Raw genomic sequence first — 17,482 nt, forward strand, 5'->3', positions numbered from 1 at the left:
GGAGCAGGTGGGTCACCTCGAACCTCTGCTGCCAGCGTTTGCACTCCCCGCTGGGCAGTCAGAGCCCTTGAAGGTTTTCATCAGGGTGTGACACAATTTGAGCTTATTCCTTCCTTCATTTATTCAACAACAGTGAGTGTCCACGATATGCCAGTGTTCTCAGAGAGCTGAGGGTCAGGAGGGGGGTGTCCCATTTCTAGTGTGGCAGGTGGCAGTGATGGTGTGAAAGGTAAAGCAGGGAAGGGAGGCCATGTGTGGACAGAAGCCTTGGAGCGGCCTGGTGGCTATTTGCAGGCACAGACCCTGAGGCAGGAGTGTGGTGGTCAGTGGAGGGGTGCGAGGGCAGGGCACTGGGCTGGAATGAGCTGGAAGAGCCCGGGAGCTGAGGCAGACTCACCTAGGCTTTTCAGATGGTCGTGAGGATTTTCCTAGGATTTGAGCAAAGGAGGTACACAAGCCAGCGCCTCCCCGCCCTCCAAGCTGCGTGCTGAGAATAGAACCTGGGGTTCTGTGTGGAGGCTGCCGCCAAGATCCCTGCAGGGATGGAGGGGAGGGGTAGTTGGGTTGAGAAGCTGGGGGCCACAGTGACAGGATTTACGAAGGAATAGATGTGGAAATGACAGCAGAGGTCTAAAGTGCAGGGGAGCACCTGTGCTCTGGCCGGGGAGTGGGTGCAAAAAGGACAGGGGCAGGGAAGCGGTAGGACAGAGTGAAGGGCAGAGGCTGGACTCCTGGGGACAGGGAGCTCAAAGAGATGGCAGAGAGGGCTTAGGAGAGTGCTGACAGCCCAGCAAGTGAGCAAGCAGGTCCTTGGGATCAAGCCGAGGTAAGGACACACCTAAGTGTCTATCTGCAGATAAATGGGGAAAAAAGATGTAGTGCACATATAAAATGGAATATTATTCAGGCTTGCAAAAGGACATCTGCCCTGGCCAGTGTGGCTCAGTTGGTTGGGCATCGTGCCCAATTGGTCGTCTGTTCAATTCCCAGTCAGGGCACATGCCCGGGTTACAGGCTCAATCCCAGTAGGGGGCATGCAGGAGGCAGCTGATGGGTGTTTCTCTCTCACTTCCATGTTTCTCTCCCTCTCCTTTTCTCTATTTCTGAAATCAATAAAAACATACTTAAAAAAAAACATACTTTAAAAATAAATAAATATAAAAGACATCCTGCCATTTATGATAGCATGGATGAACTAGAGCAGTGGTCGGCAAACTGCGGCTCGTGAGCCACATGTGGCTCTTTGGCCCCTTGAGTGTGGCTCTTCCACAAAATACCACGGCCCAGGCGAGTTTATTTTGAAGAAGTGGCGTTAGAAGAAGTTTAAGTTTAAAAAATTTGGCTCTCAAAAGAAATTTCAGTCGTTGTACTGTTGATATTTGGCTCTATTGACTAATGAGTTTGCCGACCACTGAACTAGAGGATATTATACTGAGTGATGTAAGCCAAGCACAGAAAGACAAATACTGTGTGTTCTCATATGTGGTGTCTAATCTAAAATACAAGCAGAAAATAGAATGGTGGTTCCCGGGGCGGGGAAGGAGGGAAAGAATTAGGAGATGCAGGTCAAAGGGTAGAAGCTTTCGATGAGAAAATGAATGAGTTCTGGAGACCTAATGTATAGTATGGGATATAGGTAACAATACTATGTTGTACACTTGAAATTTTCTAAGAGGGTAGATCTTTTTTTAAATAATTTTTTATAGATTGCATTTTAGAGAAATTGATTTGTTCCACTTATTTATGCATTCATTGGTTGATTCTTTTTTTGTGTGTGCTTTTAGAGAGAGAAAGGGAGAGGGAGAGAGAGAAAAACATCGATGAGAGATGTTTCTCCTGCCTCCTGTACCCCCCCTCTTGGGGATTGAGCCCGTAACCCGGGCATGTGCCTTGACAGGAATCCATCTGGTGCCTCTTGGTAGATGGGGAGATTCTCAATCCATTGAACCACACCAGCTGGGCCATTGGTTGATTCTTGTATGTGCCCTGACCAGGGATCAAACCTGCAACCTTGGCATATTGGAAAGACACTAACCAACTGAGCTACCCAGCCATGGCAAAGAGGGTAGATCATAAATGTTCTTACCACAAAAAGAAAATGGTGACTATGAGGTAAGTAATGGGAATGTTGATTAGCTTGATTATGGTGATCATTTCACAGTGTATACATGTATCAAAACATCAAGTTGTACACCTTAAATATGTACAATTCCTATTTGTCCATTATACCTCAGTGGAGCTGCTAAATTCATTAATTGGAAATGGAATCTATGTTTCCTCCCTTGAATCTGGACAAGCCCTATAGCTGCTAACAGGCAGAAATGTGTAAAGTGACAACGGGCCAGTTTCTAAGCCCATAAGAAACCGGCAGCCCTGGCTGGTTTGGCTCAGTGGATAGAGCGTCGGCCTGTGGACCGAAGGGTCCCAGGTTCGATTCGGTCAAGGGCACATGCCTGGGTTGCAGGTTCAATCCCCAGTAGGGGTTGTGCAGAAGGCAGCTAATCAATGATTCTCCCTCTCCCTTCCTCTCTTAAATCAATAAAATATTTAAAAAAAAAAAAAAAAGAAAGAAAGAAACTGGTAGCTTCTTCCCGTCTCTCGGAATCCAGCTGCCATGTTGTTCAGAAGCTAAAGCAGCCTGTGGAGAAGCCAGCCCACAGGGAGAGGAGCCAGTTATCATCCATGTGACAGCTGCTTCAGGGAGTGGATCCCCAGCTCCTATCCAGCCCCCCAGCTGAGACCTCTCAGATACACCAAGGTTGTGTGTTTGATCCTGGGTCAGGGCACATACAAGAAACAACCAATGAATGCATAAATAAGTGGAACAACGCATCTCTCCTTTCTTCTCTCGCTAAAATAAATAAAAATGTTAAAGGCATTAAAATAAAGTAATTAAAATAATAAGTAATTGCTTCTCGGTCTTTTGGCTAAGATTAAGTGTAGTACCTGTTCCTATCAGTTTAATATCTGATACATCCTCTATCTGAGGACAATATATTAAATGAGAAAAAAAATGAACAAGTATGTGATTTGAAAACTGGTAAATATCAAATTAAAAAGCCAAGGGAAAGATGACTGCCTCTGAGATGGGAAAACGCACGGGGAGGGGGGCTGCTGTTTTTGTTGTAACAAACATGGATGATCTAGTTTATACTTTACGCACATGTATAACTCCGATAAGAAAACTTAAAAAAAATTTTTCCTTAGCAAGAATGGATCTACAATGGGTTTGAAAGGCTTCCTGTACAGTCAGCAACGGGTACATCAAACTCCATTATTCCAGTAAATAAGATAAAGTTTTTGCTGACAAGCAGCCTGCTAGTCCCACTCAGTTAAAATGCTGCCTAAGGTTTTCAGCTTGAACACTCGGGTGGTCGTCTTGGCTGTGAGGAGTCCTGGTTGCCTCGGTGGAGCCCCAGGGACTGTGTCTATTGTGTCTGAGCCAAGACCTGAGTGTGCAGGGTGCGGGGCTGGCTCCTGGGCAGCTGCCAGCCTGGAGGAAGGGCAGGACTGCAGACAAGGCTCCTGGCCCCGCTGGGGCAGCTCCACCAAGGGCTGTGCCACAGGCCCTGCCGGGCAAGCACCACTGAGGCCACCTTCCAGGATCAGGTCCCAGATGTCAGGGGGACTGGAGGTGGAGCGGTGCTGAAGCAAATGGAAGATTGGAGTTCTGGCAAGTGGGAGGAGGAGGGCTGATGCCTTTGATGACCACAAACGAGAGTCTGGAGATGGGAGAGGGTGTATTTAACACTTGGAATGAAAAGTTTGAATTTGCACATAACTGAGTCAGGTTAGAATTTAAAACCTTTTGCAATATAATTTCTCTGAGCCTTCTCTGTATGGGTTTTATGGTGGGGTTGTATACATATATTTTTAATTAACTTGAAAGGAAAAAAACTTTACCCTTAAGGTTCTTCCAGCTGGTCTAATCATCAAATAGGCATGAGACAGATTAACAAGAGAACCTGACCAAACTTCATACATTCATATGTATGGGAACCCCACATCCATGAGAGTCAGAGACCCCACACGCACCAGAGGTTCAGACAGACGGGGAACTTGACATTCTGGGGGAGGGGTGACGTAAGGCACTTCCGGGGCTTCACTGGTCGCTGCAGGCTTAGAAGAACAGATGCTTAGTAAATAGAAGCTTGCCCCGCCATAGGTGGGTCAAAAAGAGATTATAGCTATCATCTCTCTTAATTCAAGTTCTGGGCAAGGGAGGGGCAGAAGTTTCTCTTGAGCCTGAAGCTAAAATTGCCCTTAGCTCAGAACAGTGCGCCTGCCACAGAAGCACAGCTTGGTGTGATTAGCTCAGGGGCTCTGTCACAGTGATGCCATTGGGGACTGTGGTTTTCTCTTTAACACTTCCAGGTTCTGGCTGGTGTAATAATCAAATTCACATGAGACAGCTTAGCAGCAGAAAACAAATTAACATTTAATAACATGTATTCCACTTATAGACGTGGGAGAGACCCAGAGCAGCTGAGGAACTCTCCCAAAGAGTGGAAGCCACACCTTAAATACCATCTTTAGCTAAAGGCAAAGATGGGTGTGGGGAGTCAGGCCTGGAAGGTGACCAGGAGAAGCACAGCAAATGGGAGTCAGGCTGTTATGCAGGTTTAAGTGTCTGCTTCCTCCATTGATAAGTTTCTAGGAATTTAGATGCTAGCTCTTTCAGTGAGGAAAATAGCCTTAAAACTACACATTGCCCACCTGGCTGGGTAGCTCATGTGGTTAGAGCTTCACTACAATACACCAAAGTTGTGGGTTCCATCTCTGGTCAGGGCACATAAAAGAAGCAACCAATGAATGCATGAATGAATGGAACAACAAATCTCTCTCTCTCTCTCTCTCTCTCTCTCTCTCTCTCTCTCTCTCTCTCTCTCCAATCAATCGACAACATTTTTCAAAAATTACCCAGCCTAAGGGAATCAATATCCCCAAAGAGGCATCTTTTGGGATGGCAAACTCGCTTGCTCCCCTTCAGCAGGAAGAGGATGCAGGGAATAGAGGGAGTGATAGAGGCTGGCAGATAACTCTTGGAGGTGAGATTGTCTCAGTACAGTGAGGAGGACCCAGGAAGGCTCTACGGGTGGGGAGGAGGACCCAGTGGCAAAGGGGGCTACTGTGGTCCCTTAGGGTGGGCAGAGCTGGGAAGAAGGGTCGTTTTTAAATATATATATCATTATGCCCAGCCAGTGTGGCTCAGTGGTTGAGCGTCGACCTATGAACCAAGAACTCAAGGTTCAATTCCTGGTCAGGGCACATGCCCAGGTTGCAGACTCAATGCCAGTAGGGGGCATGCAGGAGGCAGCCCACCAATGATTCTCATGTTTCTCTCCCTCTCCCTCTCTGAAATCAATAAAAATATATTAATATATATATTAAAATATGGTAAAAAGCATGACATAAAATTTACCATCTTAACCATTTTTAAGCATACGGAGTTCAATAGCTAACAAGATTATGTGCTCTCGGAAGGCAGGGGAGGGTGGGTGGGAAGAGATCAACCAATGAACTTGTATGCATGTATGCATAACCTGTGGATACAATGGGGTGGTGAGGGGGATGGGAGCAGGCTGAAGAGGTTAATGTGGGGAAAAGGAGGACCTATGAAATACTTTCAACAATAAAAATTACCGTGTTCCCCCAAAAATAAAACATCCTCCGAAAATAAGACCTACTCACAGGTTTCCTTCTGAGTGAAATATAAGGCATCCCTCAAAAATAAGGCCCCCAGGCTCTGTCTCAGAATGAAAATTAATTTACCGTAAACTGGTTGCTAGGGCCGCCCCGACTGGCGTCTAGCAACCAGTGACGTTACGTGGAGTCCTGACGTCACTGCTGTGTGGAGGCGGAGAGGAGGTCGGAGTGAGTGGTGAGTGCGGGGCGGGAGAGAGGAGGAGACTTTCACAGATGCGTGTAGAAGAACAGGAGGATTAGAGCGGACGGGATGCGGCGAAGGTGGTGAGTGCTGGTCTGTCTCTGGTGACACTACCTGATGCTCGCGGCCGCCTTCATGATGACTGAAGGTTCTCAGTGGCAGACCCTGCTCCAGCCCAGATCCAGGCCCCAGCAAGCCCAGTGACAGTCCCCAGGCAGGCCCCAGGGGGTAAATGTCTGATAAAGGGGTAGGGGGGATGTCTGGTGAAGGTGTTCAGTGGCACAGGGGTGGGGGGAGGGGGATCACTTAAAATGACACAGGAGGATCAGAGGGGGCAATCAAAATGACACAGGAGGATCAAAAGGGGTTACTAAAATGGTAATCCCCCCTCTGATTCTCCTGTGCCATTTTGATTCCCCCCTCTGATCCCCCCTGTGTCATTTTGAGTGATCCCCCTCCCCCCACCTTGATACCCCAATTCCTTTTTTTTTTTACCCCTAGAAATGAGCGCAAAAAGAAAAAGCTACTCCGTGGAGTACAAGAAAGGAATCGTGGAAGACTCTTGGGGCCAAAATCTTACTGCTTTCCGCAAAGAGAAGATGTTGAGTATCCGATTGGTCTGAAAATGGCGAGCAGAGTATGGTAACCTCATTGAACAAGTGGACAAGGGAAATGCTAAAAAGCACAAGTGTGGATCAGGTCGGCAACCATTATTTTCCCAGCTGGAAGACCTGATCTGTGAATGGGTTGTTGACAGGAGAGCAAAGGCTTTGGTTGTGAATAGGGCTCAGATTCAAGAATTTGCCCTTGCAATGGCACCACAGTTTGACATAGCCCCCGAAGACTTCAAAGCATCACAACACTGGCTGGATAATTTCCTTCAGCGAAGTGAACTGTCTTTAAGAAGATCTGCAACATTGTTTAAGTTGGAAGATACTCAAGTTATTAAGCAAGCACTTGCATTCAAGTCCTTTATTGATGATGCTGACTTCTCTAAATACAATCTTTCCAACATGATTGCTATGGATGAAACTGCAGTGTTTATGGGCCAATCATCTCAAACAACAATTGAACAGCGGGGTGCCTCCTTGGCGTACATTCCCTCCACTGCTTACGAAAGTGCACGTGTTTCCTGTATTTTGGCGATTGGTCTGGATGGCACTAAAATCCCACCTTTAATCATTTCTAAGGGCAAGAAGGAAAAGATTGAACGTGTTCTGGGCGTTTTTATTCTTGAAACTGAAAAAGCCTGGGCCACACAAGCAGTTGTAAGGAAGTGGGTCGATTTAATGCTGCTGCTTGTTATGCGAGGGAGCCAAAGAGGTCTGCTAGTCTGGGATGCAGCCAGCACTCACCGCGCTAAAGACATGAAGACATTTCTTCACGAAAGAAAAATAGATCAGATAATGATTCCTGCAGGAATGACATCCTATCTCCAGACTCTTGATATTGCAATAAACAAGCCATTCAAAGACAATTTGCGCATGGAAATTAATGACTACATTGAAAATAGAATGGAGAGAAATCAGCGTGGAAACTTTGTGAAACCTAAACTGCAAGAAGTTGTGACTTGGGTGAAGAATTCATGGGAGAAAATCACTGACAGTTGCATTGCAAATGCACTGCAAGCAGGCTACCTTGACAAGAAGTACTCATTTAAAGACAGTGCTATTGCTAAACATGAGAGATTTGGTCCACTGATTCTGAAAGAAATGGAGTCACAAGAAATTCACCAGGAAATTCAGGAATTGGATTGTTATGATGATGTTCCAGAAGATGACATGATTGTCATTGAATAAATGAGTAAATTCTTGATACTGTAGGATTCACAGTTTGTCTGGTTTGTGTTGACAACTACCGTACTACCGTACCGTATACAGGTAATAAATTTCCTTTATTTTCATTTAACAATAAATGTGTACCGTATTCTTCTTCATGGAAAAATAAGACATCCCCTGAAAATAAGACCTAGCGTGTCTTTGGGGACAAAAATTAATATAAGACACTGTCTTATTTTCGGGGAAGCACGGTAAAAGAGCCCTAGCTGGTTTGGTCAGCGGATACAACATCAGCCTGTGGACTGAAGGGTCCCGGGTTTGATTCCAGTCAAGGGCACATGCCCGGGTTGTGGTCTTAATCCCCAGTAGGGGGCGTACAGGAGGCAGCTGATCAATGATTTTCTGTCATCACTGATGTTTCTATCTCTCTTCCTCTCCTTTCTTCTCTGAAATCAATAAAAATATATTTTTTTAAAAGATTATGTGCTTTCTTGAGGGTTAATAACCCTTTGAGGGATATTACTTCTGGTATTTCAAAGGTGTGTTAACCTAGATGCACAAGAGCAAAGGACAGGACTGGCTTCAAATCTTTCACTAAAGAAGTTATAGGCCTGGGACATGCCTACCCAGCATGACCTGCCCAGTTAGGAATTTATGGTCAGATCTCCTTGTGAGGTTACTTTCCATAAAACCCCGTTTTCATCCACAGTATAGACACCACATTTTGTTTATTCATTCATCTGTTGACGGACATGTGAATTGCTTGTACCTATTGGAGAGGGGATAATTCTCCTCCTTCTGCCCTTTAGTTCTTAATTCTGGACTAGTAATAAAATAATAAAAATTGATACAAGACTAGATTAACAGGATGTTAACAAAAATTCCAAGATGAATTAAAAGAGCGTTTTATTCAGATATGATTTGCAAATCAGGGACGTAGCCCTTGGTGTGAACCAGAGACATGTTCCAATGTGGAGGGGACAAAGCAAGGCTTCCAAAGGCAAAGTGGAGGGGCTGCTGATCAGAGAGGCGAGTGGCTGCGGGGAAGACCACAAACTTCCATCACTGGTTCTCTGATAGGTGGGGGCAACTGCAAAATTCAAGAATCTGCTGACTCAGGGATCAAAAGTAGGGCTGTGATGCAAGAACAATGGGTAACATGATGAGGCATTTGTCAGGTCCAAGTTCTGGTTCAGGCCATAGAGCACAAGTTCTGGGTTATATATATAATAAAAGCCTAAGTGTTACGGCAGAATGACCAGAACAACCGGTCGCTATGATGAGCACTGACCACCAGGGGGGCAGATGCTCAATGCAGGAGCTGCCCCCTGGTGGTCAGTGCACTCCCACAGGGGGAGCACCACTCAGCCAGAAGCCAGGCTCGTGGCTGGCGAGCTCAGCAGTAGTGGCGGGAGCCTCTCCCGCCTCTGCAGTAGCGCTAAGGAGCAGCAAGCAGGCGGGCGGTAAGGAGAGAAGAGTCCTGGACTGCAAGAGGCCCCCCCCCCCCCGCCCAGTGTATAATGTCGTGCACCAGGCCTCTAGTTTATTTATCAACAGAAATCAGCGCAGAGCATTCTGTTGTAGGCGGCAGGAACAGCACCAGGTGTCTGAGTGGTGGAGTCAGACTGGACCCAAGTTCAGCAACCTCGGTACTTGAGTTCTAGCTAGGAAAGAATTCAGAGCCAAGACTTATAAGGGAACATTTCTTTATAAAATTAAGAAATGGGCTGAGGAAATGAGTTGTGGAGGCAAAGGAAGGGCCCTAGGAGCTTGGGAGTGAGGAAGGTAATGGTAACATGCCTGAGGGTGGGGGTGGGGGGTAGGAAAAGGAGAAGCACTGGGTCCTCCATCCTAAGGGTTTTAAGGGTGGAGATTTTAGGGGAGGTCCCAGAGGAAGATCTTGATAGAATATTCAGCAGTTTTCCAGGTGTGTCCTTTTGGAGTTGTGGCCTCCACTGATTCATTGGCCAGCACAGGGGGCCATTATTCAATGCAGCTGGTCCTGAGGTCAGCCATGGGGTTGCTGGTCTGGTTTTGTTGCTTTTTTGGACCCATAGCTGAAATACAACTGAGGTGTAAATGCTATCTCTAGGGAGAAAAGGTCAAGAGGTTGAAACCACATGACCATGGATATGCTAGGGGAGGAAAGGCCACGCTGGTGGTGAGGTCACACCCTACAGTTATCCGCTGCTGGGCACCTGTAGCTTTCTGCCCTGGTGACCTTCTGTACCTGGCCCATCACACTGGCTCTGCTCATGTCTGTCTATCACAGTTCTATGGGCCGATTCCAGGCCTGGGAGCAGAGTCATGCTCTTTAAACAGCCTCGGAGTTCACCCTGCAAAAACCCAAATGTTGGGACACAAATGAGGATATTTAGGCTCTGATAAGTCCTCAAGGAGAAAAACCAGTTTAAAACATGTGCAGGAGAACCACAGTGTGATGCTCAGGTGAGAAAATGAGGCTCAAGAAATGTTCGAACCAGGCACCTTTTTGTTTTTTGTACAAACACATTTGTGAGAAACTGACCAGACAGAGAAAGTCACTGCTCATTAAAAGGAATGTAAGCAGGGCTTGGGCTAGGCGGGACAGGCTTGTTGACACAGCCCTCTCCTTCCGGATTCCCAGCTGTGATAAGGTTGTGTCAGCCCTTGGGAGTGGGGAGGCACCTGTGCCTCCCAGGATGTTACCTCCTGCTTTCAGGGACACAGAGGAGACTCAGGCCTCATCCTGCTCCTGCTGCCTCCCAGGTGACTGCAGTTGGAAATAATCACTAGGTCACCGTGGAATATTGTGGGGCGGCCTGTCCTGGGCCCCGACACACCTTTGGCTGTTATGGATAGTGCTGTTATGAATATGGGGGTGCAATTATGTCTTGAAGAGCCTGCTTTCAGTTCTTTGGGTTCATACCCAAAGGTAGGATTGTTGGGTGGGAGGAATGCTTCTGAACGCTCCTGACCAGAGGAGAGCAGACTCAGGCCTGTGCTCCAAACCCCTGTCCAACGGAGCAAACAACATCATGTACAGGGCACAGGACCCCACCCGCCTGCCCTCTGAAGGCACACTTGTTACCGGACAGGGTACCTGACCCAAGCAGGTCTGCCTAGGGCTGACAGGTAGTGTGTGGGTTCTTGAATTCATGCAAGAAAATTTCACAACACAAGTCCAGGTGAATTTTAGAGGACGTTTATTAAAGCTGGGGACAATGAAACAAGGAAGGGCTAGTGGTCGGCCAACTCATTAGTCAACAGCCAAATATCAACAGTACAACGACTGAAATTTCTTTTGAGAGCCAAATTTTTTAAACTTAAACTTCTTCTAATGCCACTTCTTCAAAAGAGACTCGCCCAGGCCATGGTATTTTGTGGAAGAGCCACACTCAAGGGGCCAAAGAGCCGCATGTGGCTCTCGAGCCGCAGTTTGCCAACCACGGGGCTAGGGAAATGAGCCTAGGCTGGGCTACTTTGGCTCCCTAAGAAGTCAGAGAAAAGGGGGCCTTGGAGATTTTTCTGAGACAAACTGCCACGGCCCACTGTTTCCTGGTTGTAAGCCTCCTGGGGTCCCTAAGTGTTTATGACAGCCGTGGGCAAACTACGGCCCACGGGCCGGATCCGGCCCGATCGGCTGTTCTATCCGGCCCGCGGAGCCGAAAGAGCGGAGGGTTCTCTTGCTCTCCCCTCCGCTCCTTCACCAGCAGCAGTGTTAACATGGCAACGTCGGGAAACATGGCCGCAGCTCCTTCTTCTGAGTGAGCGGGCGGGACGCCTCCCCCGACATCACCCTGGGAATGCGTAGACACGTTATCGTGGTGATGTAGGGAGACACGCCCCTGGAGAGCACAGTATCAGAGCATTAGCTAAAAAGGAGACCAACAACACTGTTCCCACTGAAGTTGATGTTTTAAAGACCAAAAACCTTTCAACCCAGTCTACATTGCCATCTACATCTACGTCCCGGGCATAATTTGGAAGTTGCACTAAAGAAAATGTTTAATTTACTGTTTACACATTTTGTTCTTTTCTATTTGTTTTAGTTTTAAATTATTTTATTATATTTAAGTTTAATTTGAAAAGCTTTTGTACCTTTCCTTTGTTAGGCAATTTTATTTTGCCTTTGCCATCTTCAATATAAGGTATGTTATTGTGCTATGATTCCTCCATTTTTTGAAGTTTCAAATTATAATAATTAGTGTTTACATTCTTCTTGTTAAAATGTTTGAAATGAATAAAACTATTGAAATAAAAAAAAAAAGACCGTACCCTTTTATGTAATGATGTTTACTTTGAATTTATATTAGTTCACACAAACACTCCATCCATGCTTTGTTCCGGCCCTCCGGTCCAGTTTAAGAACCCATTGTGGCCCTGGAGTCAAAAAGTTTGCCCACCCCTGGTTTAGGAGCTGCAAGCCTGTGGAGAAAGAGGTGGGGGAGGCCTTCTGCTCCTAGCCAGGCCGGACCTTTGTTTTGAAGGGATTGTAAAGGCTGCGCCTTTAGGAGAGGGCTTAGGGGATGATCTAAATAGAATATTCCAGAGCTTTAAGTCGATGAATCAAAATGAGATTGATCCCTTTCACACAGATGATCCTAGGCTAGGGTGTGGTTGGCAAATGGCACTAAATGGATTTCTGCTACTTGTCTCCCTGAGTAGAATGATTTAAGCTATTTACCCTCTGGTTGGGGAGGAGAAGTGCAAACTCTTAAGTGTCTCTGGTTTAGAGAAAATAGGATTTACTAGACGGCTACAAACTGCTGCTTACCTCTCTGTCTCAGTTTGCCTATTCCCCTTTACCTGGCTTACAGGCCTGTCTCTCACACACACACTGCAAGGCTGTGGGCGCCCAGCCCAGGGTAATTGGACACACAGACCAGGTCCCCACTGTTGTCACCACCACCCCACCCTTTTCCAGTGAACAAGACTCTGGGCCCCAACACACCCAGTAGCCCAGTGCCTGTCCACCTGCCCAGGCCAAGCCTGGTGAAAAGCCACCTGGGTGGCAGGACGACATCAGGAAGCCAAACCAGGCCCCTTGCAGGCCCTGTGCTTGCACCCCACCTCTCTCAGCACTCAGAACTGAGCCTGGGCCCAACTGGCTCAAGGAAATACTGAACAGATGAGGTGAACAAAGGAGTGACAGGTGCCCAGGACTGCAGGAGCAGATGATAGGGGGAGCCCTATTAGGACCCCTCAATGCTCCTCACCCAGAGGGCACTGGCCTCTTAGCCCCACCCTACCCTGGGGAGACACCTGGGCTTCTCCTTGCTGATGACTCCACCTTTTGCAGGACCCCTGCCCCAAGGCTGTCACACCCTACCAACAGGAGGGGCTGTCTCAGGGTGGCTGCCTGGGGCACTGGGAGGGACCCAAAGCCTTTTATAGCCAGGGATGAAGGCCTCCCCTGATTAAGCCCAAAGAGCTTGTCCTGCAGCTGGTGCCCTGGTGTCTCAGCCTTGTCCAAGTCCAGCACCACCAGGTCCCGGCCCCTCTGCAGACCCAGCTCCTTCGCTGGCCCACCATCCCACAGGCATGCAGGGAGCCCACATGCTGCTGCTGCTGCTGCTGGGCCTGAGGATACAGCGGTCCCTCGGATTCATCCCAGGTAAGGGGCCCCGCCCAGCGGGCCCACACATGGGGTGCTCCCCCAAGGCAGACCTGACCGCCCTCTCCCCTTGGCCAGCTGAGGAGGAAGACCCAGCCTTCTGGAACCACCAGGCAGCCCAGGCTCTGGACACCGCCAAGAAGCTGCAGCCCATCCAAACCGCCGCCAAGAACCTCATTCTCTTCCTGGGGGATGGTGAGTGTGCATGGCATGTCCCTTCCCAGAGCCCCACAATCCTGGTACCCAGGGCTACCTATGGACACAGCCATGCCTGCGGACTCAGACCTGACTGGGTTCTACTCCTTCAGGGATGGGGGTGTCCACGGTGACAGCAGCTCGGATCCTAAAGGGGCAGATGAATGGCAAACTGGGACCTGAGACCCCCCTGGCCATGGACAAATTCCCATACATGGCTCTGGCCAAGGTAAGGGCTGGGTGGCCTCAGGGTGCTCCAAACCACAGGGGTGGGGTGGGTCTAGAGAGCCTGATAGGAGGGAAGGCCCCAGGAGGGTTGAGGCCTGAGTTAGGGGCACAGGGCCTGGTCATGATCTGGGTGTCTGTCCCAGAGAGGAGCTGAGGGTGTCTCTGTCCTCAGACATACAACGTGGACAGACAAGTGCCAGACAGTGCAGGCACGGCTACAGCCTTCCTGTGTGGTGTAAAGACCAACTACCGGACCATTGGTGTGAGTGCAGCAGCCCGGTTTAACCAGTGCAACACAACCCATGGCAATGAGGTCATCTCCGTAATGAACCGGGCCAAGAAAGCAGGTGGGCTTGGGCCAGCCTAGTGGGCAGGGGTCGGGCCCAGAGAGCACAGTGGCTCACCCTGACCTGACCTCCATCACCCGCAGGGAAGTCAGTGGGGGTGGTGACCACAACGAGGGTGCAGCATGCCTCGCCAGCCGGCACCTACGCGCACACGGTGAACCGCAACTGGTACTCGGATGCAGACATGCCTGCCCAGGCGCTGAAGGACGGCTGTCGGGACATTGCCACGCAGCTCATCTCCAACATGGACATTGATGTGGGTCATGAGGGCAGTGGGGACCTGAGCAGAGGGGGTGGGCCCCACGCTGGCCACAGTCCCAGGCAACCACAGCCTCAGCCCTGGGGCCTGGGGTCTGGGGCCTGGCAGTGTCTCTGGGCACTTGGGATGGTGGTGTAGAAGGTACAGGCAAGCCAGGCCGTCACCACAGACCTGGTTGGGGGCGGAGGGGACCTAGAGATGGTTTGTTCAGGGGGCAAAGGGCCAGGCAGGCCCCAAGCTCACCTGCCCTACTCCTCTGGCTCCAGGTGATCCTGGGTGGAGGCCGCAAGTACATGTTTCCCAAGGGGACCCCAGACCCTGAGTACCCTGGTGATGCCTCACAGAGAGGAGTCAGGATGGACATGCGGGACCTGGTTCAGGAGTGGCAGGCCAAGCATGAGGTGACGGGGGCTTGTGGGTGCAGGGGATAGAGCAGGGACAAGGGCAGGGCTGCTGGTTGTAGAGCCGTGGGCTGAGGCCTGGTTCTGTCCCTCCCAGGGTGCCCAGTATGTGTGGAACCGAACAGCGCTCATTCAGGCGTCCCAGGACCCCTCCGTAACACACCTCATGGGTAATGACCCACCCCTCCCCACCTTCCTGCCCTGTCCTCCGGGTCCCTGGACACGCGTGTGTGCACGGACCCCACTCCACAGCTTGTCAGTCACCCCGGTCCCCTTCCCCACAGGCCTCTTTGAGCCAGGGGACATGAACTATGAGGCCCAACGAGACAGCAAGCAGGACCCAAGCCTGAAGGAGATGACAGAAGCCGCCTTGCGTCTGCTGAGCAGGAACCCCCGGGGCTTCTACCTCTTTGTGGAGGGTGAGTCAGTGGCACCCCCTCACTGAGCAGAGGTGGGAGGATATTCAGTGCACATTCCCCACCACCCACCCATGGTCTTTCTGCAGGGGGCCGCATTGACCATGGTCATCATGATAGCACAGCTTACCTCGCACTGACCGAGGCTGTCAGTTTTGATGATGCCATTGACAGGGCCAGCCAGCTCACAAGCAAGAAGGACACACTGACCCTTGTCACCGCTGACCACTCTCACGTCTTCACTTTCGGTGGCTATCCTCTGCGTGGCAGCTCCATTTTCGGTAGGTCTGGGAGAGTGGCAGGTGCTGCTTCCTCAATTAGGAGGCAGAAAATGCTGTGAGCCTCAGTTTGCTCATCTGTCAAATGGGGTCATAATAGCCATAGCCCTGCAGGGTCTTGTGTGGATTAAGTCACTGAATAGGCAAGCAGTGCTGGGGCTTAGCCCACAGGGGGCGCTGCAGAGCTGTGTTGGTGCCATCACAGGTCCCCTTCTCCCCGCAGGGCTGGCTCCTGAGAAGGCGATGGATGGCAAGGCCTACACCTCCATCCTTTATGGCAATGGCCCTGGCTTTGCAATCAGCGGGGGCTCACGGTCAGATGTTCGTGACAGCCAGAGCAGTGAGTGCACCAGTGGGTGGGCAGGCAGGGGGAACACGTGGGAGGGTGCCCACCATACCTGATTCCCCGTTATCTATCCAGGGGACCCCAACTACAAGCAGCAGGCGGCCGTGCCCCTGTCGTCTGAGACCCATGCTGGTGAGGACGTGGCGGTGTTCGCGCGTGGTCCGCAGGCACACCTGATGCACGGTGTGCAGGAGCAGAGCATGGTGGCGCATGTCATGGCCTTCGCCGCCTGCCTGGAGCCCTACACCGCCTGTGGCCTGACACCGCCTGCTGAGCACTCGGAGCCGTCAGCAGGCCCCTCAGCAGGCCCCTCACTGGCTTTGCTGACTGGGGCACTGCTGCTGCTGCTGCTGAGGACCGTTAAGCCCTGACCTCCCCACCCCTCACCCTGAGGGCCCACCTCCCCCTGGGGCCCTACACCAATTCTGGGCCACTTACTGCCAATACTGAATCTCCCCTCATCACCCCCAAGCTTCCCAGGGCCTGACCTTTACCCTGGGGTACACTGCCCCCACTCAGCCACCTTGGGATAGGGCCGGACTGGGGCACCCTGGAGGCTGAGGTGGTGGCTTCCTGAAGCTCTCCAGCTTCTCCCAAATGCTCTGTACTCCCAGCCCCCAACCTTGACTGCCAAGGAAGTTTCGTAGCACCATGGGGACCTGAGGACTCTGGCACATGGGGGGTATGGCATGTGGGGAGTAAGGGGGTATCCAGGAGAGGGACAGCTTCCTGTCACCCTACAACCTGTCCTATGGCTACTTCCTGGCCCATAGGCTGCTGTGGCCAGTACACCCAGTGCCTTTGACATAATGCCCTGGGCTTTCTCATCTAGGGGCCCAGTGAGGAGATGGGGACACAGAGAAGAGAGGAGTTTGTCCCCCATCACTAAGCTACTGAGGTGGTCACCTCCCAATGCCCATCCTGGCTGAGCGGTCCAAGGCACATCACGGAAGCTGCTGGTGCAGTGGGCAGCACCAGAGCAGCCCTGCCCCACCCTGAGGCCATGTGAGCACTAGACATATATTTGTAAACAGGGGATTCCCTGCATCCAGGGGCCTCTATTCTGGGAGGGACACATATAAATCTAAAATAAACTGCTTTACAATGTAATGCCAGTTCTGATATGTTCTTGAAAGAAAAATTAGCATTTGGGGGTACAGAGTGTGTGAGTCAGAGGGGAAGATAACTCAGATGAGGTCAGGGAGCAGGTAGGGGCTCCCTGGGGAGCAGACAGGTGCCCAAGATTGAAGGCAAGAGGGCTTCAGCAATGCTAGCAAGGGCCCTGTGGCAGCAAGTGACTTTTTGAAGCCAAGAGCTGGGTCAAAATTGGATGGGGGGGAAATGAGGAATAAGGAGGAATGGGGAAAGAGCTCGAACTTCATCCAGAGTGTGGCTTTGAGCAGGGACATAACATGACTTTTTTGAAAATATCAACCTGGGCATATGTGGGGAGGGACCAAGATGGTGGCATAGGTAAATATGGTACTCGCTTCTTCCCACAACCACATCAAAATACAACTAAGCCCTGGCCGTTTGGCTCAGTGGATAGAGCATAGGCCTGCAGACCAAAGGGCCTTGATTCTGGTCAAGGGCATATACCTCGGTTGCAGGGTCCTCTCTGGTCCGGGCCCTGGTCAGAGCCCTGGTCAGGGCTTGTGCAGAAGGCAACCAATTGTGTTTCTCTCACAGATATTTCTGTCTTTCCCCTCTCTCTTTCACTCTCTAAAAATCGATGGGGAAATATCCTCGGG

The 17,482-nt window shown here is 50.3% G+C and overlaps 1 protein-coding gene across 1 annotated transcript; it reads left to right on the top strand.

Annotated features, from left to right (window-relative positions):
- Window positions 1-13,188: 13,188 nt before the first annotated feature.
- Window positions 13,189-16,839, top strand: LOC308248718 (intestinal-type alkaline phosphatase-like; the record flags this gene model as incomplete). The annotated part of the gene is made up of 11 exons (XM_080668993.1): window positions 13,189-13,261; window positions 13,340-13,456; window positions 13,570-13,685; window positions 13,857-14,031; window positions 14,115-14,287; window positions 14,557-14,691; window positions 14,789-14,861; window positions 14,976-15,110; window positions 15,197-15,388; window positions 15,609-15,725; window positions 15,807-16,839. The coding sequence occupies 11 exons, from the start codon at window positions 13,189-13,191 to the stop codon at window positions 16,100-16,102; spliced, it is 1,602 nt and encodes a 533-aa protein (XP_080525119.1). The 3' UTR covers window positions 16,103-16,839.
- Window positions 16,840-17,482: the final 643 nt, after the last annotated feature.

This window comes from Plecotus auritus (genome assembly GCF_963455305.1).
Source record: "Plecotus auritus genome assembly, chromosome: 5".
NCBI classification, from domain to species: Eukaryota; Metazoa; Chordata; class Mammalia; order Chiroptera; family Vespertilionidae; genus Plecotus; species Plecotus auritus.